Source organism: Carcharhinus amblyrhynchos, chromosome 20 (genome assembly GCF_965287045.1).
Source record: "Carcharhinus amblyrhynchos chromosome 20, sCarAmb.v2.hapA, whole genome shotgun sequence".
NCBI lineage: Eukaryota > Metazoa > Chordata > Chondrichthyes > Carcharhiniformes > Carcharhinidae > Carcharhinus > Carcharhinus amblyrhynchos.
This window is the reverse complement of record NC_137343.1, coordinates 38,344,680-38,363,978: the sequence shown is the minus strand read 5'-3', so window position 1 is coordinate 38,363,978 and position 19,299 is coordinate 38,344,680. Positions and strand designations below refer to the sequence as shown.

The following is a 19,299-nucleotide window of genomic DNA, read 5'->3' as shown; positions in this document are numbered from 1 at the left end:
CTCTTCCCTCTCCAAAGCATCCAATCCTTCTGGTAGAATTGTACACAATATTCCAAATGTTGGAAAGGCCTAGCTAAGGTTCTGTACAGCTGCAACATGACCTGCCAATTTTATACTCAATGCCCTGACTGAGGAAGGCAAGCATGCCATATGCCTTCTTGACTATCTTACCAACCTGCATTGCCACTTTCAGTGATCGGTATACCTGTACACCCAGATCCCTCTGCCAGTTGTTGATCTGCCTTCAGAAAGAAGCTTGAATCGTATCATAGCTTGTTTCTCACATGTTCCCCCAAATGACCTGCTTTAGACCAGAACGTTCACCCTTATTTATTAACACAGAATTTTTGAAGGAGGGTGACATACTCCCTACTTGTACAAGACCTTTGACCACTGCCTGTAATTTTTATTATTCAAATGAAAGACAATCAACCTGAAATGTCCATTTTATTTCTTGCTCATCAGATGCTGCCTGGCTTGCCATCTTTTTTTATATTGCTTTCTCTCCTCTTCAAACATAGAACAGAATTTTATCGGTGTGGCAGTCACCTCAACGATGGGCTTGAAAGCTGGGGGCACTGTTTTTTTCTGATGATTCGGTCACGAGCGAGTCGCTGTGGGGGGCCTCCATCCCGTTAAGAGATGGGCACCCACTTCCAAGGCCCATCAGAGGGCTGGAAGCTCAGCAGTGCCATAATGTGCAGTGGCCAGTACCGGGACTGCACCTGGAAGAGACACGTTCCATGGAAAGATGCCTGCCACCCACTCAACCGGGAAAATGAAGTCTGGATTAGGGTTGGGGGGGGCTGCTGGTGTGGCTGTGGGGGAGGATTGATGGAAGGCAGCAGGTTGTTGCAGAGGTGGACATTGTTTTCATGGGGGGGCTCGGAGGGGCTCCATGATCCATAAAGCACCCAAGTAGAAGGACACCCTTCTCAGGCCTGCAGTGAGGCCACCAGGGTTCACCAGGTGGTCTCTCCACATGGAACTCCAATCCTAACAGCAGTGTGGATGTACCTACGACACATGGACTGCAGTGGTCCAAAGTGGCAGCTCACCTTCTCCAAGGTATGAAGGGATGGAAAATAAATGCAGGCCAAGCCAACGACTCCTGCATCCTGAGAAGGGATAAAAAAAAGTAGATTTCCTCTAAATTTCTCTCAATTTGATTGTTGATATCTGGGGGTGGATTTTCCTGTCCCGCCTGCCATGGGAATCGTAGCGGGTGAGGGGTGGACCATGGAAGGGTCCGTTGATCTTGGGTTGGATTTTCTGGTTTTGGACTGAGCGTGGCTGGAAAATCCCGCCCCTAGTGGCTGCCATGGAAACTGCTGCAGGACACTTCCTTGGGTCCTTCTGACCTCCAGGTCAAAGGTCACGAGTTCATCCTTTAGCTTAAAAAATGCTCTTGTTTCTGTTCTGTATGGAACATGACCAGGTTAACTTCAGTTTGTATTTAGATTGAAACACAGAACAGTTGTTCTCATAATGAATTTGTCAGGGACATTGTCAAGGAACAAGGTACACGAAAAAGATGACCTCATTATCCGAATATGCTGTTACATGGAGACCAAGGCTTTTTATAATTAGTGCTGTATCCGGCTTACTTCACTGGCAATATATAGCAGCCATTAAAAAAAAATGCTCATAAAAAGCTTTTAGAATGCAATATTGAAAAGAATGGTCTCTATATTTTGTCACAGTGTTACCTAGGGACAATTTGAATAACTCAGAAACTGGTTTTATCAAGGCAATCGTTTCAACAGCATTCCCCCTCCCAGTGCTACTGTATATCCGCCTTCAGAAGTTCAAAGAGTATTCAAATCTGTAAAGAAAGCAACTGTGGCTTACTCCTATTCCAAACCTTTGGTTTCAATTGCAAAAAGGAAGCAACAGCACAGTGGTTAGCACTGCTGCCTTACAGCACCAGGGACCGGGATTCGATTCCTGGCCTGGGTCACTGACCGTGCGGAGTCTGCACATTCTCTCCCAGTGTCTGCGTGGGTTTCCTCCGGGGTGCTCCAGTTTCCTCCCACAGACCAAAGATGAGCGAGTTAGGTGGTTATGCTAAATTAGTGTCAGCGGGATTAGCAAGGTAAATATGAAGGGTTACAGGCCTGGTTGGGATTGTTGTCAGTGCAGGTGTGATGGACTGAATGGCTTCCTTCTGCGTTGTACGATTCTATAATTCTACGAGAATGCTCGAGGGAGACATCAGACCCATCGCATTCTGGTAAAAAATCATTTGGACCAGAATTTTACAGCCGTTCCTGCTGGTGGGATTCTCAGTCCCACTTCGGTGAATGGAGATTTGCCTGAGAATCAAATTCTCCACCCTTCCTTCCAGGGGTGGCAGGGCGTGAATGGCCAGAAAAATTCCGGCCTTGTTGTGGAGTCTTTACAAAAGTTTCTCTTCAAAGACGGTGAAGGATCCGCCGTGTTTTTCCAGTATTTTCTGTATCCCTTGCTGGAATGCATTATCTTCCTTTTATCTCTTAGTATAATGATAGACTTTAATAACCTGTGTTACGTGACTTTACTTGTCTTCTCTCTCATGGGTTTATTTCACTTATGTCTGATATTACCACTGATAACAGTCAGCAATGCTGGTAGCTGGAGCTTCTTATAACAAAACCTGAGTACCTTCTGTAGGTCGCAACAAGTAAAACAGGACATATTTTGTTCTGATGGTATTATTAGGTTTCTTCCTGGATATTTAAAGAATGCAAAATGGAAATCAGTCCTGGTTTTAGACATTAGACCTAATTATCCATTGGCGGTGTGGGTTTCACCTTTCAGCAGGAGAGCTGCCAGGAGGCCCATGCTGCCTCTTTTTTGGAAGGCCCACTGGACCTTCTTCCCATCAGGCAGATCCAGGGGCACCTGCGGGCCTTCCTCCAGAATCACGTCCCCAGCGGTGAAGGCCGGCCTGCCGAGAGGCTGCCAGAAAATCAGAGGCCAGCAGCTCTTGTGGTCGACATCGCCAGCGAGGAGGGCGCGGCTTCTGTCAGAACGCCACCCCCTAGAATCCGAGGACCCAGGAGAAAGTTAAATAATGGGGGGGGTGGGGGGGAGGAATTTCTCAGAGTGGGAGGGTCACATGGTGAGGTGACATGGGATTCAGTAACAAGGGTGGAGGGGGTGGCCACTGAGAGCCCACCCCGGAGGGGGTGGCCACTGAGAGCCCACCCCTTTGCCCCATAACACAGTACAGATCCAGCCAACCCCCTCTCCCCCACCAGCTAACATACAGTGTGCACAATTTAACCAACCATGCATGCTACTGTTCAGCAGGTCCAAATGGAGCTGGGAAATCGCAGTGGAGGCTGGAAGAGACCATTAAGTGGTAATGTATTGGCCACTTTGGACTCTGAAATGAAGTTGGACAGATAGGTTAACCATGGAGTTTCCTGCCCAGAACTGACATCCAATGGAGGCGGGAGGTCTGATACCAACCCACCAAATTTTTACGTCCTCCTGTCTCTTTCTTTGCCTCTGACAGGGCGAAAGATTCTGCCCATTCCAGCAACGTTATTTAAATGTAGCAATTACCAGTTCATGCTCGAGCTTATTTTGAATTGTGGGATGAATGTTGAGACAAAGAAGCATTAGCATTAACATTCTTCTGGTTTTATCAGATCAAATACAAACTATTTTGCATAAACTCTTGATTTTATAACAGATGCAAGAGGATCCGTTATATACTTTTTTATTTTCATTTTTTTTACTGCTCTTCTCATGAGGATGGCATTTTCAAGAAGTTGTGACAATAGCTTATCTTTCTGATATGGTTTCTGCCTTGTTGATACAAGCTAGTTGGATTACATATTACAAGGTTTTTTAACATGGCTGGATGCACTTCTTCACAGTATCAGTGGTACGAATGCTTTCATTAGAAAGTTCTTTCTCCCCATACTATCTGGGGTCTATGTTGAGTGAGTGGCTATGGAGGATACTTTATAAAATAAAATTCATGGGATGTGGGTGTTGCTGGCTGGGACAGCATTTATTGCCATCCCTTACTGCCCTTGAGGGGGTCAACCACATTACCATGTATCTGCACTCACATGTAGGCCAAATGAGGAAAGGATGGAGATTTCCTTCCCTAAAGGACATTCGTGAACTAGATAGGGTTTTACGACAATCAACAACGGTTTTGTGGTCATCATTGGTATGTTAATTTCAGATATTTATTGAATTCAAATTTCACCATCTACCTTGGTTCCGCAGAACATTACCCAGGGTCCCTGGATTACTAGTCTAGTATCAGTACCACTATGCATTGCCTCCCCCTACATGGGGATTATAGAGCTGGCATGGGGTAATATGAGCGATTTGAGGGGGATTGGATGAGACATGGGCAATCTGAGGGAGCATGGAGTGACATGGCGGGTGGGGAAGGTGAGACATGAGGACTTTAAACACAGTTCGGAAGGGCAATACTATGTTAGAGAACAAAGACAGGTCTTCTAACTAGCCTGTCTCTGCACCCAAACCCTTCACAAAGTTCATCCCAGCTCACAAACTGCAAATCTGACTCCAGTGTGAAAGGACAGAAATGTCATAGAATCTCCATAATACCAAAGGAGGCCATTCGGTCCATTGAGTGCACCAACAATCCCATCCTATCCCCATAACCATTCATATTTACCCTGCTAATCCCCCCAAAATTAGGATCAATTTACCATGGACTGTGAGAGGAAACCCGCTCAGACATGGGGAGGCCATACAAACTCCACACAGACATAAGAACATAAGAAATAGGAGCAGGAGTAGGCCACTTAGCCCTTCAAGCCTGCCCCCCCATTCAATAAGATCATGGCTGATCTGTCGTGTCTCAGTTCCACCTTCCCGCCCTCTCCCCATAACCCTTAATCCCCTCTCTTATCAAAAACCCATCAACCCGCGTCTTAAAAATATTTAGTGAGGTAGCCTCCACCACTTCAACGGGCAGAGAATTCCAGAGATTCACCACCCTTTGAGTGAAGAAGTTCCTCCTCAACTCCGTTCTAAACCGCCCCCCCTTTATCTTGAGGCTGTGCCCCCTAGTCCTACTGTCCTTTCTGAGCGGGAAGAGCCTCTCCACCTCTATCCTATCCATCCCATTCATCATCTTATACGTCTCAATGAGATCTCCCCTCATTCTTCTAAACTCTAACGAGTACAAGCCTAGTTTATTCAGCCTCTCCTCATAGCTCAACCCCCTCAACTCCGGTATCAGCCTAGTAAACCTCCTCTGCGCACCCTCCAAGGCCAAAATATCTTTGCGTGAGTGCGGCGACCAAAACTGCACACAGTACTCCAGCTGCGGCCTCACCAATGCCCTATACAGCTGCAGCAAGACCTCCCTACTTTTATATTCAATCCCCCTCGCTATGAAGGCCAGCATCAGTGACCTAAGCTGGGAATCGAACCCGGGTGAGGCAGCACTGCTAACCACTGTGCCACCATGCGGTCCCAGGAATTCAAACCTTGGTCCCCAGCGAATTACCCTGGGTCCCTGGATTACTAGTCCAGCGACAGTACCACTGTGCACTGCCTCCCCTACCCCTGGGGGGTACAGAGCTGGCGTGGTGTGGAAGGAAATTTCACTTCCTGTGAAGTTACACAAGAGTTGGAAGAACAATTTGCAAAACACAAAAATGTGCCGGCCAGGTTTTCTGTGGCCTGGAGGAAGGTATGATTCACGGAATTCAAAAGCAAACAAGTCATGCTGAACCTTTATAAAACACTGGTTCCGCCTCAAATGGAGTATTATGTTCAATTCTTGTCAGAAAACAAATCAAAGATCTTACAAAAGGGAATGGAATGAAGGACTTCAGTTCTGTGAAGAGACTGGGGAAGTTGAGAGCGTTTTCCTTAGAGCAGAGGCATTTAAGAAGAGATTGATAGAGGTGTTCAAAAGCATGAGCTGTTTTGGCACAAAAAAAACAAGAAGTAATTGTTTCCAATGGCAGAAAGGTTTATAACCAGAGGGCACCATTTTACAGTGATTGGCTAACGAAACAGAAGTGACTGAAGCGAGCTTTTATGTATCTTCACTTGAAAGGGTGGAAGAACAAAACTCAACCTGAGCTTTCAAAAGGAAATTGGATAAACACTTGAAGGGAAAGAATTGCAGAGGTTCCAGGAAAAAGAAGAGGAATGGCCTTTGAAAGACACTGCTTGTAGAGACTGTGGTGTCTGTCTCTTTAAGACAGCACAGTAGAAGAGGGTCACCTGGCTTGAGAGACCAATGGGAGCAGAGGGTGAATGATCACCCCAGAGGGTGGAGTCCTCTCCTAGGCAGAATCATCGCCAGCCATGTAGGTAGCACCATACAGACTGGAGCACGACTCCAAGGTAACCTAGGGCTGCAGTCACCTGTACAAAGTCTCTCTTTAAGGAATAAATACTTGCTGTTTCTAACAAAGTCTCTAGATGATGCCTGAAGTGCCATGACGTAACATTGTCAAATAACCAATACAGAATCGATAGTGTGAATGACATTCTTTTGTGCTGTTTATTCTCTGATGCTTTGAAACTCAGTATAGTATTTTGGTTACATTTAAAATTATGTTGCCTCCCATCACTGCACCACCCCCGCCTCGATTTCAATGGATTGTTCCACAAATTAAATGAACGTCTAACCATGAAGTCATTCACTAGAATAGTTCTTATAAAAAAGTGGGCAGCAACATCATTTTTTTGGGCATTTCAATTTCAAGTATGGACTCAAGATCATAGAGTTAAAGTTTTAAAATTTATTTATTAGTGTCACCAGTCGGCTTACAGTAACACTGCAATGAAGTTACTGTGAAAATCCCCTAGTCGCCACACTCCGGTGCCTGTTTGGGTACACTGGGGGAGAATTTAGCACGGCCAATGCATCTAACCAGCACATCTTTCAGACTGTGGGAAGAAACCAGAGCACCCGGAGGAAACCCACGCAGAAACGGGGTGAATGTGCAAACCCTGCACAGACAGTGACCCAAGCCAGGAATTGAACTGGGTCTCTGGCACAGTGAGGCAGCAGTGCCAACCCAATGTGCCACCATATACATTTATGTGTGAGGATTTGGCAGCTTTCTCTTAGGCCACACTATTGGGTCAAATGATCATTTTAATGCATTTTGAAAAAAAAAGTCTGTACAGTTCCTTGCTATTTTAAAGTATTCGAAACTGCTTTCATCATTTACTGTTCAGAGGAGCTGCAAAAACCATGTTTAGACCAGCTTAAACCTAGATTGATGGATGTCTATTTAGTTCACTCAATAAATATACGATCCTTGCATGCAAGGGAATTATTCGCCATGCCCTCATAAATGATCTTGGAGCAATATAATACTGAAGACATTTTATCATGGTTGTATTTTGGAGAAGCATTGAGCTATGAAAATAGTAATAGACACAATACCAGATCTTAATAATTTGAGCTTTTTATGTCCATTGCTGTATAACCAGGAAAATTAGAGAATTTGAGCTGAAGTTATAGCCCCTAAGGAAGGATATTTTCAACGAAAGTCCTATTTCACTGAAGGAATTTTCAATATTAAGACGTTAACATTAAATATTTAAGAACTTCAAGTTCTCCAGGGAAAGCAGGCCAAAAAGTTCAACCGGACATGACTCTGATTTTCTTTTGTCCATGATTACATGATGGATGAAGGTTCAGCAAAAGACAAGAATGTTGCAAACACTCAGCAGATCTGGCAGCATTCTTTGAGAAAGAACAAGAGTTAACAGCTTGGGTTTTGGCTACCAGAGTGGATAAAGATTTTGTTTTGCGATTCTTGTGAGATTTTGCATCTGCGCCATCATTCTCACTGTTCTTGCTGATTCAGTTGTGTTTGAAGATTTTACGTTCTCTAGAGCTCATCTATCATACCCCTCACCCTCCCCCCCAACCTATTTCCCCTTTATACCTTTCATGCCAATTGAATGTTAACTAATGCTCCCCACACACCCGATATGGCCCTCATGCTGTCCGTGCCAAGTCAATGCTAATTCATGGCATGACTACATCCATTCACTCAGTATTTACTTTGTACATAATCGATTATCTATATGTATAAAGAAGTTTGTCTGTGAGCCCAGACCAGGGAAAACATTAACCCAGCAGGGAGTTCTGTTTTGAAAAACCAGTGTGAATTGTTAACTTTTCTTGGGTGACATACTTAAGTGGTTAAAAGTTGTTCTTTATTGTGATCTCTTTTGTCAATGTCTCAGTGTTCATCGGGACAGGATTAAGAGATGTAAAATATTTGACGCCTCTATTATTCAGACTTTAATGCTCTGCTTGCTTGACATTTTTATAGTGTTGTGGGACCAGCAAATATTCTTTTGAAAGGAAGAATTGTGAATCAACGTTTATTTTCTTGTCACCATTTCCACACTTGCCATTGTTAAACATATGGCTCATTGGTTATGTACAAAATGCATTGTGGATAAATGGGTATGGAAAGGACTTGGTATGCCAGTGAGTTGACATGAACAAATGGAGAGCATGGGGACTTATTGCTTCTCATGAGCTAGCATTGAGTTGGCAATAAAAAAAAGGGGACGAAGGGAAAAGGCTGGGAGTATGTCTTGTCATGGAAAGGGCTTGGGAGGCATGGTGGGGATAGGCTTAGACATGGGGGCCCTGGGTAAAACCTTTTGAAAAGACCTTTCAAAATGTTTTCAAATCCTGAATATGGTTCTTGACTCCTCACCTTGAATCATCCAAACAAGCTGAGAGAACCTCATATCCAGGGTTGGCATGGTGGCACAGTGGTTAGCACTGCTGCCTCACAGAACCAGGGACCCAGGTTCAATTCCTGGCTGGGGTGACTGTCTGTATGGAGTTTTCACATTTTCCCCATGTCTGTGTAGATTTCTTTCAGGTGCTCCAGTTTCCTCCCACAGTCCAAAGAGGCACATTGGCCATGCTAACTTCTCCCTCGGTTATCTGAACAGACACTGGAGCGACTTGGGGATTTTCACATCAACTTCATACGGATGGCACAGTGTTAGCACTGCTGCCTCACAGCGCCAGGGACCCGGGTTCAATTCCTGCATCAGGTCACTGTCTGTGTGGAGCTTGCACATTCTCCCCATGACTGCGTGAGTTTCCTTCGGGTGATCCGGTTTCCTCTCACTATGGATTGGCCATAATAAATTGCTCCTTAATGTCAGGGGGATTAGCAGGGTAAATAAGTGGGGTTATAGGGATAGGGCCTGAGTGGGATCATGGTTGATGCAGACTCAATGGGCCAAATAGCCTCTTTCTGTACTGTAGGGATTCTATTGGACAATTGCAAGGCTGATACTTCTGCCCTCTGTGTTCCTTTAACCAGCCACTCTCCCATCACATCTTCTTATTCCTGACCATTGACCACAAATCAGATGACCCTGTCCTGAATGGAGTGACTGGCTCCTGGTACAAAGCATCCATGTAACATTCCCCCTTCCTGATGTGTCGCAGATTCTGCAGCTCAGCCCCCAGTTCAATGACTCTGAGTTGAAGTTTCTTCAGTTACAAAGATTTCCTGCTGACATGGTTGCCCCTGGGTCACACTAGCATCAGAGCTCCCACATGCTGTAACCTTGGTGCATCACCTGTCCCACTGTCATTAATGAGTTTTAATTAAATACTTAATTATGTTATGTATTTATTGCGCTGCTCTTTTATATATTTTATTCATGCTTCCACCAATTGTATACTATTTTGAACATTCAGAATAGGGCAGACCTTAACTATTTATCAGATACCCAGAATGATTACAGAACTAAGGTTGAAGTTATGACAAATTGGTTTGCATTCCCTTGAGTTTAGAGGACTGACAGGTGATCAAAATGAGGCATTTAAGATGATTAAAGAAACAGACAGGGTGGATGAGCAATCTGCTCAAAGCACCATGATACAGTAGAGGACAGCATAGTGAGGGGGATTGACACAGTTCTGTGCAGCAAAGAGTAAGAGTTCAGACGGCTGTGTTGCCTGCTCTATACCAGATTCAGGACATCCGCTCAACATTGGGAAGGAACTTGGAGTGGGAGGGGGAGGATCCCGTTGCGGTGGTCCATGTAGGTACCAATGACATAGGTAGGACTAGTATAGCACTCCTGCCTGAGGAGCTAGGCATTAAATGAAACTGCAGAACCTCAAAGGATATAATGTCTGGATTACTAACTGAACTGCTTGCAAATTAGCGTTGAGTACATAAAATTAAAGAGAGATGAATACATGGCTCAAAGATTGAAGTTGGAGAAGTGGGTTGTGGTTTGTGGGACACCGGTACCAGTACCGGACAAAAATTTATACCAATCTTTTTTTGGTCCCAGGCTCAAGTAGGAACATCTCTTATGGTTAATTGAGTCCCAGTTACTATTGAAATCAGAGGCTTATGGCACAGATGTAGTATTCCCTCCTGCGCCAGAAGCTCCAAGTTCGAGTTCCACTATAGGACTTCAAGGTCATGAAAGTTATGCTCATAACATGGCCAAACAGGTTGCTCATCAGCTTGTATGATATGGCTGGTGGTAAAACTGGGATAGTCTCTTGGTCAACTCCTGTTTGAGGCAGAGTGGTGTCCCTCAAGCTTTTGCTCTGGCATGAGGCTGCTGAACTGTTTTATCCATTTGTAAAAGTTTTTTTTAAGTTTATTTATTAGTGTCACAAGTAGGCTTACATTAACACTGCAATGAAGTTACTGTAAAAATCCCCTAGTTGCCACTCCGGCATCTGATACTCGGGTACACTGAGGGAGAATTTAGCAGGACCATTGTACCTAACCAGTACCTCTTTAGGACTATGGGTGGGAACCCAAGCACTAGAGGAAACCCACACAGACATGGGGAGAACATGCAGAGTCCACAGTTACCCAAGTGGGAATCAATCCTGAGTCCCTGGCGCAGTGAGGGAGCAGTGCTAAGCACTGTGCCACTGACTTGCCCTGAAGGTTTACCATGGCAGCAGTGAGATTCGAACCCATGCCCCTGAAGAGACTGGAGCTTTAATCCAGCACCTTAGGTCACTCGGCCATGCTACCAGCTTTGTTTTGCTGTAAGACCACGTACATCCAGATTTGGATTGAGACTTCTCAAACTCACTGTGGTAGCATGGCTCCTTTAAGGGAGCATTCCTTAAGGGTCATGTGATCAAGCCAGACCCTATGGAGTGTGCACCAAATGAGCACAAGAGTGTGTATCTGGGATTGGGAGAGGATCTGCAGTCAAAGCCAGGAAGGAGTAATATACGGTTGTCCAACCCTGTTGTAAATATAATTATTTGCTCATTGGCAATAACGCCTTTTGTTCTTTAGCCTCATCCAGTCACCCTCGATTTATTACACTCACGTAGGGCTCAGCTAAACAGGACATGCACACTGAATCTAATTCATCAAGCCTTTTCTAGGCTCTGCAATTATTAGAAGACTGTATTAATAGATGGAGCTAGGGAATGTCTTCATGATACATATTTACCCTCAATCACAGCAGGACCTGCTGTATGTTGTGACCCGCTTGTAGAAGCTCAATATATGCAAGCAGTAATGACATTTTTACATGCAGATCATTCGTAACTCCTCGGAATACAGTTATGAACAGATGTTCCCAATGAGAATTATAATGGGATTTTTGTCAGTGCCTTCTCCATACACCTCCAGTGACTAATCATAATATCATATTATAGCTGCAGGATTAGCTAATAAAAACTGAAAGATCACAGATTGGAATGCCCTTTAATATTCGATGTGATTCATTAAAATCTTATATCTTAGCTTCTTTCGTGTCTCTAATGAGGGTCCAAAAGTGCACAGTGCTGTGCGACATAGGTTTTTTTTGTTAAACATCACCTTTCTATTTAATTGGTTCTTGACGTAGCCAAGATTTGAAGGCTGGAGCATTAATTTAATTTTTTTTGTACCATCTGGTTGCATTATACATTTGAAGAGTTGTCATATTAATATGCTATCCTCTCTGGTTGACTATCTGAGCCAGACATGAATAGGGTTTCAAACGTAACCAGCATCTTTCTGTTCAACGTATTCTCTCTTTGCAGGTTTGGTGTGGATGGTGTTTACAATTAATTTATTCTCCTGAGCCTTCCTTAAGTCAATATTGAAAATTGTTGAATATTCGAGCTTCATTAGCTACTGTGTCATTTTCTGCATTTACCCTTCCACTGTTTGGCCAATTTATCTGCATTTGTTTGCAGTAACCTATTTGCAGTCATACCTGCTAAATAAATTAGCTAGACTATGCAATCAGCATTCGCTTGATTGGTCTTAATTTGCCAAAAATGACCCAAAAATTGCAATAAGAAAATTGTGTTTCTAAGTGTTACTGTTTGAGATGTAACTCCACTCTACTCAAGACATCCTACTTAATTAGACTTCTGTGCAATTGAATAGACCTTTTTTTATGAATTTGCTTGCATTGGGTGAGAATATTGTGAGGAGCCTACTTAATGCACAAAATAAAAAGTAAAAAATGAATTTTATGGGACTTAGGATATGACACAAATTAAACTTGTTTTGGCTTCACCCATTTTTCAGCCTTCCTCTCTTGAAGATAATGGGCAGAACTTTACGAGTTTTTTTTCTAAAACAGGAGTTTTCACTCTCAATTTTATGCACTTCTTCGGAAAATGTGGGCTAGACTGTTTCTAGCTGCTAGGTGCAGTGGGCAGGGCTTAATTCACCAGACAGACTGCATCTCAGATCGGACCCACAAACTGCACACGTGCAGGAAAACTGGAGGAAATAAACCCAGCTCTGCTGTCAGAGCCGCAACCCCCTCACCTCACTGGGCCAGATACAGCCTCCCTCTCCCCCCACGTTGGATATTGGAGAAACCCCCACCCCCACCTCTGAGAGGCTGCAGAGCTTGCTGGAGACTCAGCGGATAGCCTACAGTGGCAGCTCTTGAGAACATGGTCCAGTCAACACAGGGTCATGGCTGAAGGGCTGCAGAGCGTGGCCCAGTCTCAGATGGAACTTGCTGCTGCCATTGACAGGTGGCCCCCGATTCAGAAGGTCATCACAAAGGGCTCGATCATTATGACAAGATCGCAGGTTGTCCTCCAGGCCTGGCAGGGCCAAGTGACGCCGGAGCTATTGAAGCTCACTGCAGAAGCATCGCTGTCCCATGGAGTGACCCAAGGGCCCACCGGAACCCTGAGGGAGAAGGAAAGGCTCGAGCCTGTGCTGGGGCCTTCCACCCAGGAGACTGTGGCTGTGGCTATACCTTCTGACTCTCCCCTTCCTGACAGCAGGGCAACATAGAGGCAGTGGGATGAAGGGGTTGTCATAGATACGTCCTGACATCTGGAAGCTGCCTTCGGGTAAGCATTCTCCAAGGCGGCCTTCACGACACACGACAGCGCAGAGTCGCTGAGCAGAGACTGATAGCCAAGTTCCACACACATGAGGACGGTGTCAACAAGGATCTTGGGCTCATGTCGCACTATCTGTAACCCCCAACACTTGCCTGGGTTTGCAAAACCTCACTCACTGTACTGTCTGGAGACAATACACATCTCTGTAACCTGTGATCAGTGCTCCTTCCACTCACATTGTTGGCCACTTCAAGACTTGAACAGCAGGTTAGGTGTAAAGATTCGCATTCTAATCAGTAATCTGTAAACTGTCTGTGCTTTATATGCTCTGTCTGAGGCCAGAACTCTCCATTCACCTGACGAAGGGGCTAACCCGAAAGCTTGTGCGTTTACTATCAAATAAATCGGTTGGACTAAAACCTGGTGTTGTCAGACTTTTTACTGTGTTTACCCCAGTCCAACACCGGCACATCCACATCTGGAAGCTGGCCAGAGTCCTCAAAGTCCAGGCCCTCCAGAGGGCACTTGCCAAGGGCTTCAGAGGGCATAGAGCATGGTAGGCCACCCACACCTCCGATGCACATCTTGGGGAGACACTGAGGCGGAGTGGTGAGGTTAAGAAGTTGTAATGCCACTGAGATGGCACAGGTGAAGGAAAAGTCTTGAGAGATAGAATATTTAGGCACTTTAAAGTCTCACATTTACATGTCTTTATATTCTTATTTATTTTGAAAGCACTATTATTGGTGGCTATAAATGTTATTTCACCCATATCTGTGACTAACCTGTCTCTAATTAGCCTCTAATAAGGATGTCCTTACCCCAACAGTCACTGGAGGGACCCTGCACATTGATGTCAGTGGGGGACGCCGCTCAATGTGCTGCTGCTGGAGAAAATCAAGGTGCTCCAATGATTCACTGGCTACAGCGCGGGTGGCATGCATTGACAGCGACCTACAGCATCTGCCATGACATCCCCAGAACGCACGAGAGATTCCCTATCCGCCCACCTCACCCCACCCCGAGGCCCTGTTTAGGGGTTTAATGCCCCCTTACCCAGATGTGGGCCCAGGTGCCAGCGTGCATGTGGAGCTGAAGTAGGAATCAGACTAGTTTGCACCAGAGCATCAACACAATGGCACATAGGGAGTCATCATCACCCTCCCGCGTGCCACAGAAGCTCGCTAACACAGCGTATCGATGTTACTACTCTGATGTTACAATGTTGTAGGAGATTGTAGGATTCGAACGGAGGGAGGGAGGGGGGTGGTTGTGCAGTGGGGTGGGGGGGTGGGAAATGAAGCCCACACACATACTGCAACGCAATCTGGTGAACTTCCACTATATCACTTCCAAAGCAAGTATATCCTTCTTTAAATATGGAGAACAAAACTGCGCATGGTGCTCCAATTGTGGCCCTATCAAAGCCCAGTGTAAAAGTGTAGCAAAACTTCCCAATGGTCGCTGCTGGAGCTGAGGAGGAAGAGCAGGAGGGTGAATTGTGGGCAGAGGAGGCCCAGGCCTTACCACTCACAGGAGTAGAGGGAGGGAGACAGCTGCTGGGTGTTACCACTGAGGAGGGGCTGTGGAGAAGCGATGTACTTAAAAATGTAAAAAGAAAGACAGGACACAAACATGTCGAGTAGAAAAATGACAGAACGGTGAATGTACAAAAAAAGAAAGCTGAAGTTGGAAAGAAAAGAAAATGAAGGAATAGATTGAGCATTTAGTGTTTGCTTTAGTTGTTTAGTGTAACCTGATCTGATTTTTAATCGTAGCAACCATTCCACTGGTGAAACATAATCGATGGCGTACTCTGATCGCTCCTACAGCTAGGATTCTCCAGTCCTGCTGCTGTGAACAGAGATTTGGCTAAGCGCCAAATCCTCTGATCTTGCTGGCACCAGACCAGGGAATTCCAGCAGTGAGTGATCCAGAAAGTGGGATTTTCTGGCCGCATTTTCCCTCAGATCAGAGAATCCCAGCTGAGGTCAATGGACTTTTGCATGCTCCATGTCCCACTCACTAGGATTCTGCTGGCGGGCTGGATGGGAAAATCCTGCCCAGAGTCTAGAATTTGCAATGGGTTTTTGTTGTAGCTTAATATTAGACAATGGTTTTCTTGGCAGTGAGGCGTAAGAGGAGGAAGCTGGTGTATTTCGATAATGTTAATGAAGGAGGAAATATTAATATTGAACACAATGAAAGCTGAAGACAAATCCTTTACCTGCGCAGTTTGTGGTGGCTTTGCTGCTTGCTTTCTTTGACCTTGCTGCATCCATTCGTACCCGAGGCCTGCACCACTGGACCTGCACTCGATGTCTCAATTCTCCTTTCATTGCTCCTGTATGACTGGTAGCTTGATGTACCACTGTGATAAAAGCAGAAGAAGTGGAGAAATTTGAGTTTACTTAACAGTGTCTCAGGATAACATCAACACTGTAATGAAGTTACTGTGAAAATCCCCTAGTCGCCACACTCTGGTGCCTGTTTGGGTACACTGAGGGAGAATTAGCATGGCCAAGACACCTAACCAGCACGTCTTTCAGACTGTGGGAGAAAACAAGAGCACCCGGAAGAAACTCACACAGACACGGGGAGAATGTGCAGACTCTGAACAGACAATGACCCAAGCTGGGAATCAAACCCGTGTCCTTGGCACTGTGAGGCAGCAGTGTTAACCACTGTGCCACCCTAAGGGAGGCAATGGCGTAGTGGTATTAGCGTTAGACTATTAATCCAGAAACTCAACTAATGTTCTGAGGATCCAGGTTTGAATCCCATCAGGGTGGATGGTAGAATTTAAATTCAATAAAAAAAACTTGACTTAAGAATCTCTGATGACTACAAAACCATTGTTGATTGTTGGGAAAACCCATCTAATTTGCTAATGTCCTTTAGGGAAGGAAATCTGCCATCCTTATCTGGTCTGGTCTACAGGCGCGTCCAGAGTCACAACATTCTCAAGTGCCCTCGGGCAACTAGGGATGGGCAATAAATGCTGGCCAGCCGGCAACACCCATGTCCCATGAATAAGTTTTTAAAAATCTATTCACTGTTTGACACAAAATGTGAGGGGACACCCACCTAGTCTGTGGGGTTCTCTTTCATCTTCCTTACTGGGTAGGAATGAGACAGTCTGGGTCAAAAGCCTGCTGTAGAACACATGCAATTTTCAATGCATTGATCGTTGCCCATGAAGGGAAGGTGAAAATGATCTATTTTGATTTGACTGTAATGTTTCATTGCAACTGTATGAAAATGAGGGTGACCAATCATGATTGTTTCACTGGCACTTCAATTACAAGCCCCAGTTCTGAGCAATTGTTCAATACTGCTGTCATAACACTGAGTCCTATATGGTACAGGAATTATCCCACGCATTTCCCATTGCTTAGTGGTGAATGACGTACGCAGTCTTTATCTGCTCCAAACAGTTCAGCAAAGGTGCTAAAAGCTGTTTGTCATCTCAATATTCTGTGAAATATTGTACTGAAACATTGTTCACCCAAACAAAGTGAAAGGGTCTCAGTGAGATGCCTATACTCATGCTATAATTGAAAACTATAAGAAATTGAAAGCTTGCCTGGAAGCAATGTGGACACAAAGGATCAAGAGTAAAAAGCATTAGACTGCAAAAAGAAACGGTGTAGTCTAGTGACAGCAGTGTTCACCTACTTTTCACTGGTAAATAACCACTTGATAAACTTGCAGCAACTATGTCACAGTTGGCAATGCTTTACTGACATGAAGCAGAATTGATGTCTGCTCCTTACTTACAGAAACTGAAAGCCTCTTAAATCTTACTGTAATTTTTTTGATTTGATTTGGTTTATTATTGCCACATGTTTTGGGATTCTGTATAAAGTATTGTTTCTTGCAGGTGATACAGACAAAGCATACTGTTCACAGAGAACATAAGGGAGAAGAGGAAAGGAGAGGGTGCAGAATATCGTGTTACAGTCATAGCTAGAGTGTAGAGAAAGATCAAATTAATATAAGGTAGGTTCATTGAAAAGTCTGATGACAGCAGGGAAGGAACTGTTCTTGAGTTGGTTGGTATGTAACCTCAGACTTTTGTATCTTTTTCCTGACAGAAGAAGGCAGAAGAAAGTATGTCTGGGGTGCGTGGCGTCTTATAATATGCTGGCTACTTTTCCGAGGCAGCAGGAAGTGTAGACAGAGTCAATTTATGAGAGAAGGGAGTGCAAGAATGAAACCCTTTCCTGGGATTGAAGTGACGAGTGATATGGCTTCCTTGCAGTCACTTATCAGCATCAACTATTCTCTACGTAAGCAGTGAGGTCACAAGTATGGCTGGTATTTTTCAATCCCTCTACCACCTCTTGCTACCCCAGTGACTGGTTCCCGTGCAGTGAATGCAGCGAGACATTCAATGTGCCACTGACTTCGGCGAGACCAGATAATCCCACTGGAGAGAGGGGCTGGAAAATCCAGTGAGTCCCACAGTATTATGTAATGGGAAATAAGAGATTTGGAAGCAGAGGACGATAGTTTTGTTTGAGCTTTACAGGAAGTGTGTTGAGCATTGCAGTGTGAAAAAAGACTTGTTTTTGTAAAGCACTTCCCATGACCAATATACATCTCAAAGTGCTTTACAGCCACTGATTGCTTTAAAGGATAGTCACTGTTTGTTGTAAGGTTGGAAACCCCAACACCCCCACTTTCTCAGAAGACTAAAGATATTTGGCATGTCCGCTATGACTCTCACCAACTTTTACAGGTGCACCCATGGAAAGCATCCTTTCCAGATGTAGCACAGCTTGGTATGGTTCCTGCTCTGCCCAAGACTGCAAGAAATGACAAAGGGTTGTGAATGAAGCCCAGTCCAGCACACAAACCAGCCTCCCAGCCATTGACTCTGTCTGTTGATCCAGCAGAAGGAATACTTCAGAAAGTAAATCAGACAAAAAGGTTTAATAATAAAACTTCATTACTTCAAGATTTGGGGCCGTACCCTGGACCACACAGGTTTCCTACAATTCCCACCCACTTCTTATTTATATTGGGTCAGCTGGTCACCACATCATTTTGTCATTGGTTAAATGTCTACTGGGTTAGCTGACCCTCACATTGTCACCATTGGTTACATTATAACAGATCCAATGTAATTATTGGTTACATTATAACATGTCTAGACTTCCCACTGCCTCAGAACAGCAGCCAGCATAACCAAGAACCCCATGCATCCTGGACATACTCTCTTTCACCTTCTTCCATCAGGGAAAAGGTTCAAATGTCTGAGGTCACATAGCAACCAACTCAAGCTTCTTCTCTGCTGCCATCAGACTTTTGAATGTATCTACCTTACATTAAGTTAATCTGTAACACTACATTCTGCACTCTCTCCTTTCCTTCTCTATGAATAGTAAATTTTGTCTGTATAGCACACACACAAGAAACAATACTTTTCACTGTATCCCAATACATCTGACAATAATAATTCAAATCAAATCAAAAAAATGGGGTAGCCAATTTGTACACAGCAAACTAAAAACAAAGTGACAATGATTAGATAATATGTCCTTTTAATGTGACGTTGATTGTGGGATAAATATTGGTCAGGACATGAGGAAAAGCTTCCCCCCTCTTCTCCAGAATAGTGTCATCAAAGATTTCCTACAGTGCAGAAGGAGGCCATTGAGTCTACACTGACTCACTGACAGAGCAGAGTTCGAAGTTTATTCAGTAGTGTCACAAGTAGGCTTACATTAACACTGCAATGAAGTTACTGTGAAAATCCCCTAGTTGCCACACTCCGGCGCCTATCCTGGTAACTGAGGGAGAATTTAGCATGGCCAATGCACCTAACCAGCACATGTTTTTTGATTTTGATTTGATTTATTGTCACATGTATTAGTATACAGTGAAAAGTACTGTTTCTTCTGCCCTACACAGACAAAACATACTGTACAGAGAGAAGGAAAGGAGAGGGTGCAGAATGTCGTATTACAGTCTTGGCTGCAGTGAGAGAAAGA

General features: G+C 44.5%; 1 protein-coding gene across 3 annotated transcripts in view; it reads right to left on the bottom strand.

The window, feature by feature from the left end:
* srrm4 (serine/arginine repetitive matrix 4) overlaps positions 1-19,299 on the bottom strand; it is a 350,732-nt gene that overhangs the window by 72,487 nt on the left and 258,946 nt on the right. For all 3 annotated transcript variants that reach the window (XM_080208425.1, XM_080208427.1, XM_080208426.1), the window contains exon 2: positions 15,528-15,671. In XM_080208425.1, coding sequence (XP_080064551.1) covers positions 15,528-15,671 — 144 coding nt within the window. The remainder of the gene's footprint in view (positions 1-15,527; positions 15,672-19,299) is intronic.